The sequence below is a fragment of the Eutrigla gurnardus genome, assembly GCF_963514095.1.
Source record: "Eutrigla gurnardus genome assembly, chromosome: 20".
Lineage (NCBI taxonomy): Eukaryota > Metazoa > Chordata > Actinopteri > Perciformes > Triglidae > Eutrigla > Eutrigla gurnardus.
In genome coordinates, this window is record NC_139931.1 from 1,135,933 (window position 1) to 1,145,885 (window position 9,953).

At 43.0% G+C, this 9,953-nt stretch overlaps 2 protein-coding genes across 2 annotated transcripts; one reads left to right on the forward strand and one right to left on the reverse strand.

The window, feature by feature from the left end:
* Nucleotides 1-330: 330 nt before the first annotated feature.
* Nucleotides 331-5,571, reverse strand: LOC311031115 (germ cell-specific gene 1-like protein). Its single transcript, XM_084037234.1, has 5 exons — nucleotides 4,928-5,571; nucleotides 3,373-3,420; nucleotides 2,718-2,870; nucleotides 1,083-1,194; nucleotides 331-1,005 (listed from the first exon to the last, which is right to left on the reverse strand). The coding sequence occupies exons 1-5, from the start codon at nucleotides 5,226-5,228 to the stop codon at nucleotides 711-713; spliced, it is 909 nt and encodes a 302-aa protein (XP_083893360.1). The 5' UTR covers nucleotides 5,229-5,571; the 3' UTR covers nucleotides 331-710.
* A 2,545-nt stretch (nucleotides 5,572-8,116) lies between these two features.
* rcvrna (recoverin a) lies at nucleotides 8,117-9,617 on the forward strand. The gene is made up of 3 exons (XM_084038054.1): nucleotides 8,117-8,527; nucleotides 9,096-9,207; nucleotides 9,308-9,617. The coding sequence occupies exons 1-3, from the start codon at nucleotides 8,147-8,149 to the stop codon at nucleotides 9,424-9,426; spliced, it is 612 nt and encodes a 203-aa protein (XP_083894180.1). The 5' UTR covers nucleotides 8,117-8,146; the 3' UTR covers nucleotides 9,427-9,617.
* The last annotated feature ends 336 nt before the right edge of the window (nucleotides 9,618-9,953 follow it).

Consider the following 9,953-nt stretch of genomic DNA (forward strand, 5'->3'; position numbering starts at 1 on the left):
AGAGAATAATCTCACATGTGTGACGTCGACACGTGTGGCGGATTAGGAGACAATAAAATAAAAAAAGGCCTCACGGCCGGACGCACAACAGCTGTTTGTTGTGTTCCTCTTCCTGCTCATCCTTTTGTGTGTCTCTGTGCTTATTTTGCATATTTTTGTGGTATGTATGTGTTTCTTTGTGGTATTTATGTGTGTTTGTGGTTGTTTTGTGTGTATTTGTGGTTGTTTTGTGTGTATTTGTGGTTGTTTTGTGTGTATTTGTGTGTGTTTGGTTGTTTTGTGCGTATTTAGGCTTATTTTGTGTATTTTTGTGGTATTTATGTCTTTGTCGTATTTATGTGTGTCTTTGCTGCTGTTTAGCATCTCTGTAGTTGTTTTGTGTCTATTTGTAGTCGTTAGATTGACTTCCCAGGATGTCCCTTCATGGCCGGGTCACATCCACCTGACTGAGTCCCAGAAAGCAACACATGAGCAACCAGGCGACCTAGCAGATCTGCAGCCTGAACACCAGCAGATTAGTGTGAAGACGCCCTCTTCCCTTCCTCCTACAGATAATGTCTCATGGAAAGATTTGATGAGATGCACGCCGTGTCAAAGCCGACCATGTTTCATTATTTCCGGAAAACAAAAACAAAACCCCAGACAGACAAAGACGTCTCCCGTATTAGAGATTTAAATCCCGGAAACAAGAGTCAATCTGGGCCCCGTATTTAACAATAAGCCTCTCCTTGTGGTTCCGGGTCCTCGTCCATCTCCACCACGAACGCCGGCGTCCCCGTGGACGGTTTGTAGCCGTTGACCGGCTGCGTCTCGGAGGCGTCGACGGTGGTCAGGTACATGTCCCACATGGTCTCGGGGAGGTCCCGGTCCATCATCTTCTGATTGATCATCAGGTTCTTCTCGATGTTCCGCCGCTTGTACTTGAACTCCACGATGGTCTTGGTGTACCTGTTGAGCGCCGTCACCGCCGAGCCCATGCAGGTGCCGAACGAGCCCCACGCCAAGCTGGGAGGACACAAACAGCGTTAGACCCGACGTCTCCGCGGCTGCAGATGGAAGGACTAGATTATAAACATGCTCACGCGTAAGACCAGCTGTAGTCCCAGGTCTTGGGCCTCCAGTCTTCTGGTCCGATAGCGACGGCCAGCTGGAAGATGGTGGTGAACATCATGTGGGCCACCATCCCACAAAGGCCTGGAACCAGGAGACCAGCACAGCGTGAGGAACACATAAAAACACTAATGTCTTCAGTTCTCAACAAGAACATCTGGAAAGGAACAGCTGATAGAGAGCCAAGCTAAATGCAATGCATGATGGGAGTTATAAGTGCTCTCCAGTAGAAGCAGAATGGGTGATGATCTGCCTCCAAACAGGTTTAAACAATTCATAAATCCAAGACATAAACGGTGCAGAAAACCCCATAAAACACAAAGAAATACAACAAAACTATAAACATAGAAGATAAAAAGTAAGGTGAAATGTAATAAAACTAGTAGTAGAGTAGTAGTAGTAGTAGTAGTATTGGTAGTAGTAGTAGTAGTAGTAGTAGTAGTAGTAGTAGTAGCAGTAGTAGTGGTAGTAGTTTTATTACTATTCATATTAGTAGTAGTCATAGTAGTAGTAGTAGTAGTGGTAGTAGTAGTAGTAGTAGTCATAGTAGTAGTAGTAGTAGTAGTAGTAGTAGTCATAGTAGTAGTAGTAGTAGTGGTAGTGGTAGTAGTTTTAGTAGTAGTCATAGTAGTAGTAGTAGTAGTCATAGTAGTAGTAGTAGTAGTAGTAATAGTGGTAGTAGTAGTAGTAATTGTAGTTGGCCCTGATCCTGGTCCTGATCCTGGTCCTGATCCTGGTCGTGGTCCTGGTCCTGATTTTGATCCTGGCCCTGATCCTGGTCCTGGTCCTGATTTTGATCCTGGCCCTGATCCTGGCCCTGGTCCTGGTCCTGATCCTGTCCCTGGCCCTGGCCCTGGTCCTGGTCCGGGTCCTGGTCCTGATTTTGATCCTGGCCCTGATCCTGGTCCTGGCCCTGGTCCTGGTCCTGGTCCTGGTCCTCGCTCATCTAGCGGTCTGCCTCTCCACAGCTGCTTTTCTTGGGATTAAGTCGTAACAACGAAGGGGGATGGGAGTCGGGGGGGGGATCCTCTGGGCAGGTCTTGGCACAACCCAAAACCGCTGCCCCGGCCTCCAATCCGATTAGTCCACAAACCAGCAAATCCTCGGAGGTGGTGAGCGGACGCAGCTCGGAGCGTTCGATGCTGTGGCTGACCCGCTGCTCCTCCGCTCACTCACAGCAGCCTGAACAGGCCTTCATCCACACTCAACACTCTGTTATTCAGCAGGTATAGGCGGTGTAGACATGTGTAATAAAGGGTTTATAACACACGGTAAGGCAGCGGATACAAGTGTTGAGTGAGTGGAAACAGACAATGAATGAGAATAAATGTGATAATAAACTGGAAGCTCAGCATCAAAGTGTGTGAAACATGAGCAGCTTCCTGTTTCAGAGTTTCACAATAAAGCAGCCTGTTAATTAGCAGCTAGTTGCTTTCTTCAAACGTCACAAAGGAAACACTAAAGGTACTATTTAAAAATCTCTCTGCTTTAATAAAAAAAGCCCTTTAAACGGTCCTGACCACATTTCTGGAACACATTTATAATTTTTCTTCTGAGAATATTATGACCTTTTTTCTGCCATGGCGGCAGCGGCGGCGGCGTTGTACCTGACAGGGCGGTGCACATGGCAGCGAAGGCACTGATCTTCAGCTTGTTCATGATGCTGAAGCAGGGGCACTGCTCCAGGAGCATCAGGGCCCCGCCTGTGAAGAGCAGGGTGAGGTACAGACTCTCAGCCACGATGCACAACCACAGGACTCCTGTCAAACACAGCAAACAGAGTCCACATAACACCCCTCCCTGATCAATAGTACAAACACAGGTCTGCTACGTTTAGGTCTGGAGATCCGGATCCATAATCAGACGATATGTCACGTGTCATATCATGTGGGCAACAATTAGATTGCATTGTATTGTATTGTATTACATTGTATCATATATCATATTGTATCATATCATATAGTATCATATAGTATCATATTGTATCATGTTGTATTGTATCGTATTATGTAGCTCAACCATGTATCGAGTGTTTAGCAAATTCTAAATGCTTCTACGCTGAATTTGTGAACAAAACACCAAAACTTCATATTGAATAGTGGATTCATCAAGAATTTGTCCCAGAATCTAAAAGTGAAAATGATTCAAGCTGCAGATTGTGTTTGTGCTGCAGGGCATCATTGCTAACATGACGTGTGATCAGCAATCTCTCTGAAAACCTTCGAACAAAACATGCAGCCATGGATCAAAAGTTCATTTTACCTCGTTCGTGTTCCGGTGCGATCTCTGAGAAGTCTCGACAGTCAAACCCTGGGATCAAATAAATACAGTAAAACAATGTTAACCTTAAAGGATCAACTCACACAGTATTTCACAGGTCTCTCATTTTCTAACAATATCCTAATACGTTTTTTGAAAGGAAATATTACTACTTTTTTTTCTTGAAAAATAGTTTTTTTAATTGAAATATTAAATTATTTCTCAACTATTATATTTTATTCTCATAATATTATTTCCCTTTTTATTATGTTCATATTGGTTCCTTACTCCCATCAAAATATGGTTTTATTTTCATCAAAATATTACTTTCTAATTTCAGTTTGTTTTGTTTAATACTAATACTCGTAACTGACATTGAAATCTGCAGCAGCTGGAGATTTGAATTCATGAAACCATCAAATGAAACGTTTCGGAGTCGGCCTTTTTCAGTTTGCCTTCCTGGGAAAACGGACTGGCAAACACTGGTCGTACTGCTGGGAGTCAGTAGATTAAACAATTTGTCTCTAAATTGCATGCAAATCCTTTACAAACGTATTCTATACTCAGTCATATTATCAGAGCTTATGAAAGCAGATGGGACGGCCCGCATGCAATGCGAAGAGAAATGGTTTAATCCGGTTGTGACAGGAGCTCTGCTAGCAACGAGGAAGCAACTCAATCTTACAAATACACAGAGAGGTAGTTCCATCTCCTGCTGCTAATAATAATAATATTAATAATAATAATCACACATGTTCACATATATGTCGCCGACAATTACAGACTTCAGCCGTCAAAGTTTCCTGTCGTGTTGAACTCTTAATAAATAAGAGAAATCATGCAGGTTGTTGCTCATTTAGCTGTAAATATTTAATGTTATCAAGAAAAAAAGGAAGGTATGAAATAAAGTTTTCAGGGGCTCCAATCGACTATTTCACTGAGTTTAAAAGTTATTAAGCAAAGCGTTCAGACGGTAAACTTCAACATACAAACACTGCAACATTAAACTGACCTAATTGAATCATGTAATAAATTGCTGATGTATTATTATGGATTAACCTACCATTATATAATGTAATAGTATATATAAGCGATGAAGACATTAATTTCAATGGGTCATTCTCCATAATGGCTTTTCACTTTTTGAATTTCAAGTGTATAAAGTAATTTGATATACTTTTTGCTGATACTTTGCACTTTCACTTCAGTGAAATTTTCACTGAAGAAAAAAACTGACTGAAAAAATCACGATTGCTCAACACCGCAAGGTTATAAAAAAGTCACTATTTATACACAAAAAAAAAATGAATGAAAACTAAAAGCAGCATCTTCACATGTAAATCATTGTAAATACTAATAATTCAGCTTAAAAATGACTTAAATGAGACAGTGTGTGAAGGCCTCTCCTTGTCTCCAGATGATATACCAATAAAGTTGTTCAGTGTGTTCGGATGAATCGACGAGCTCGGCGGTAACGTATTGACATTTATAACCTGCGGACCTCCATCATCACTTCCTGTTTTTCGAAACACCGAGCTAAAGTCTCGTCGTGACTTACCGTTCATGTCGGCGGCCTGCTCGCACGAGAAAAAAATCCCCGTGTGGAACTTCCTCAGGAGGAACTTCTCCTCGCCGCTCTCGAAGATGTACTGCACCAGCCGGCTGTCGTTGATGTCAGAGCTGTTGAAGCGGATGCAGAACCACTGCTTGGCCTTCATCGGCCCCGTGCAGAAGGGCTTGGGCACCTTCCTGGTGCCCTCGCACCAGTAGCTGGTGGTCACCGCCGACAAGGCAAAAGCGAACGCCACGAAGTTGAGGGTGATGGCCAGAGAAGCTCGCCGCCCGCGCCCTAGCCTCATGGTTCGAGGCCAGGCCAGAGGAGATGGAACCGAAAAGGCAACTAATCCTGGCTTTTCGGGACGCGGCCGCCGTGTTTCGCCTCCCAGCAGACGATCCAAATCTTCATAATCTCGTTGGGGGCTCCTTGGGTGAGAAATCTGTTCGTCCCTCCGCCGGCTCTACCGATGCGCTGCCCCCTTCATTAACGGTTTCCTTCCCTCCACTTCCACGGAAACAAGACAAACCCATGGCAGTCTTTGCTTTTCTCTGCCTCATTTGAACTCTTTCGCTCTTTGCTGTTTTGTCCAACCCCATCCTCGCTCCTCCCCTTCTACAAATCTTTTTCCTGCAATATTATCCATTACAAATGGCAAATTATGTTCCCGGACTTCCTTTGAGCATAGTCACAGAAAAGGATTACTGAGAGCTTAGATTATAATGCAGGTCAAGTTTACATTTCCCTCATTTTTTTTCCTGTTTCATTTCGAAGCACATGACCAAAGCAAACCCTAAGATGAAGTGGCTGTGTTACAGCCGGTGAGCCGCGACATCATGAGCACAGTCTCATGTGAAAATCCATCCATAATGTGTACAAATCTGTCCGCGTCCAGCAGCCGGCCGATGTTGGGATATACCAAACAAATAAAGAAAAATGACTCACAAGAAACATGAAGGATGAATGATGTTGGGAGAAAACATCCGCTGCCTTTGCTATGATTCATTTGTCTTTTCCTTCCTTGTGATTTTCCATCAAACCATTAAAGATTCTTCTCTTGCAGGTTTAACCGTCCTGACTTTGATCTGGTTCTCTTCAGCCCCAAGTCTAGCTTCAGGACCCCTGTCCTTATACAGCAGCATAGGTTGGTCTTCCCTCACGTTGTGTAGGAAACAACCACAGACTGTATACAAGAAGGTGACGTTACCCACTGGCGGTTTTGAAGCATTTGCAACCAGTGAAGGAAGTGACCATATTTGGACTGCGGAGGAGCGACGGGTGGATCTGATGAACACAAGCGGCAGAGCAGCAACCTTTGGAAGCTGTTAACAAAGTTAGCTTCTATAATTCAAGGTTCAACTTTACAGCTAAGTGTTAAAGTCATCTTAGAAGCTAAATAGCATTGGTAGCATGGTAGCGGCCTGTCAATCAGCAGGTAAGCCCCGCCCCCTAAAGCATCCCCTGCTTTCTGGTCTGGTGGACTCTAAATGGACCATAATGTACTAAATGAACATCATGCTGGATTGAAGAAGACTTGAAACTGGAGAGAAGTAGGCTCACTTTCTCATTGACTTCTATACAATCAGAGAGGAGTCGCCCCCTGGTGGCCAGCAGAGAGGATGGAGGTTTAAGGCACTTCAGTATTGGCTTCACTTTTCAGAACCGAATGATTGCTGCCTGGTATTTTAGTCTATAAAATCATCTCAGGCAAAGATCCGATACATAAAGCGTGCTGAGTCTGATATTTGTGAACATACAGAAAAGCTTTGAGAGGTTAAGCGCTCTTTTGTATCCATAAATGTTGATTGATTTTCTGGTAAATTCAACTGGAGAGCGTTGCGTTGAGTCGCGGCCAGCATCTCACAGAGTAATTCCTTTGAACACAAAGAGATTATTCTGAACATTAGCTTCCATGTAATAAAATGTAACCACGGACAGAATAAGTCCAGCGTTACACTGGATGAAGTAGTAAGCCAGTTGTATAGTGAATATTTCCTGGACTCATCACATTCTTACATAATAGATAACTACTTTCTGAATAAAAGCCACAATATCTGAGTTTTTATGAAAGATGTGAGCCTTTCTCCCCTGAGACAGAGGTGCTCCACTTTTTATCATAAAACCTCAATGTTATGTGATTGTGCAAAAGTTAGATGAGTTTCACCAGTTGAGAAAAACCAATTGGCCACTACTGCTGCTCTGCAAGCCAGAAACAATATCTGTCTCTTACTGGGAATATTGTTTCTCTTCACCTTTGTCCTCAATACCTTAAAGCAGTGCCATTACCCAGCACATCCCACTCATCCCAGTTCATTAATTGCCTTCACTTGCTGTGGTTTTGGCACCGCTGCAGCAGATGGTCGTGTAATCTGGCCTGAGATTATTACACTGGAGACACAGATAATCTCATCCCAGTTATTGTGAGGGAACAGGCCACACCACGCAGGGATTCACCACGACCCCAGGCGTCCGGCCCGGCCTCGTCCGAATTTATGTAGAAATATATAGGTTCATTCTCCAAACATTTAGGATCAGATTTGTTTGTGTTTACATCACAAAACAAACACTAACAAACAGACAAATATAAAAGTAACAGTAAAACGTTACCGGAGTAAAAGACGCAGTAAAAGACGAACGTAGGTTTTCGTAATAAATGTTTAAAACGTTATCAATCCAGCTACCCTACTTTGGATCATAAGTCTCCCTTTAGAAAACATTAAACCAGTTTTATCGGTATTTAAAACACTTCAAGGATGCTGGTATAATGGTTGTGGATGGATTAAAAGGTAGACTAGTAGCTAAATTGAAGGCAAACCTAGCTTGATACTTCTTGTACCATCATGTCTTGTGTGTGTAGTCTGATGTAACTCAGTATCGGAGAGTTATTAAGGCTGGCAGATGGGATTGCAGTTTAAGCAATAACACTGCAAAAGGCGTTTAAGGTCCCCAGATGTTGAGCTTAAAAGTGTCACCTGTTGCCTTTAATCCTCTGCTTATACCTCCAGTATTCAACCGTGTCTTCAAAAAGGTGTCATGGTGGTGTGACGTGGTTATCCCCTTAATCTTCACGACAGCTGTCTGGATTTAGGTAGTGATGACCATAATCTCATTTGGCACCTTGAGGGGCCGCCAGCGTGAATACGAGGCAGAACAACTTGAACGGGTGCCGCGGAGGTTTAACCTCCAAACACAGAGAGAAGAAGAAGAAGTTTGTTCTGCAGGATGGGGAACACCAAGAGCGGCATGTTGTCCAAGGAGCTTCTGGAGGAACTTAAGTCCAACACAAAATACACAGAGCAGGAGCTCTGCACCTGGTACCAGTCCTTCCTCAAGGAGTGTCCTGGTGGGAAGATCAGCAAGCAGCAGTTCGAGGGTATCTACGCCAGTTTCTTCCCAAACGCCGACCCCACGGAGTACGCAAGGCACGTGTTCAGGAGTTTCGACACCAACGCGGACGGCACTTTGGACTTTAAGGAGTACATCGTTGCCCTGCACCTCACATCCGGGGGAAAGACTCTGCAGAAGCTGGAGTGGGCCTTTGCCCTGTACGACGTGGACGGGAATGGAACCATCAGCAAAAATGAGATCCTAGAGATTGTTAGGGTACTTATACCTTCTTCTTTCATGGTGACGGTGCAGAAAACAGAGGCTCACAACCTTACTCAGTTGATAGATTTCCTTTAACACTGGATTTCAGCCTCATCAAAACAACATTGAAAATAAGGAGCTATATTGTTCCATTATTTATTTATGTTTTTGCTTGGCACATAATTTGTCACTTTATATTATAAAAATAGTTGAATGTTGTAGATTTAGTTACATGGTTGGTTAAACCCTTATTAGCACAATAATAACCAGGCTCGACTACACAGTCATCTTCCTGAATAATTGTAATATTGTGAATTACCATCATAATTTCCTCATTTTAAATCACTCTTTCAGACAGACAAAGAAGCCCTAACCCTGAAATATTCAATTTAAAGTTATACAAAGCAAAGAAAAGCAGCAAGTCCTCATATTTGAGAAGCTGGAACCAGCAAATGCTTGATGACGTTTCTGATTGAATCCATTGTACAGTACACAGATTCTTTTTATTAATTCATGTGTATTTGATGATGAAATTAAGCATACACTGTAAAACCATGTTAAAAAAAAACATACTCTCATGCAGTCAATATTCAACATGATTCCTGCCGACGACCAGAAGAACCTCCCTGAGGATGAAAACACGCCGGAGAAGAGGACGGAAAAGATCTGGCAATTCTTCGGAAAGAAGGACAACGGTAACTCATGATTCACAAACTTGCTTTAAAACTGTTTACCTTCACAAGCACCCACATGTGACGATGCCGTTCTATTGTGCTGTGTTTCCTCCTTTCCCAGATAAAATCTCAGAGGGAGAATTCATTGAGGGTGTGATGAACAACAAGGACATCCTGCGGTTGATACAATATGACGAGCCTCAGAAAATCAAAGACAAGCTGAAGGAGAAGAAGCATTAAGATATGGCTAACTCCCCTTCCTGTGATGTTAAGACTTTCACTGTTTCTGTTTAAACTCTCATCTTCTGGCTGCTTGTCTGCTTGACCCACGTTACTTTTTTTTTTAAAACCAGCCTACTGTAGCCTACTGCATTTTTGTCTTTGTACCCAGAAAGCAATTAAATAATTGCATTTGATACCACGAAACAAAAAGGCGAGGAACTCTTGAAATTGCAATTTAACATTTGAGATTCAATCTTTGTGCTGTTACACTGAGGATCTGTATCAACCGTGTAGTAAACATGGTTATACTGCCCTATAAGGCCAAAATGTACTGGGATGCAACTAAATATAAAACTCTTATGGATAAACTGCTACGGCTAAACGCTAACTAGCCAATCTAGCAGGGAAGCAGAACCTGACATCTGCAGCCGTTGACTCATGGGAATTCACCTCATTTCATGTGGCTGAATTACAATTAAGCTCCGTGACTTTGTTGGTAGCATAAAGGCCGTCTCCAATGTCCATACAGCGCTTATTGGTGCAGC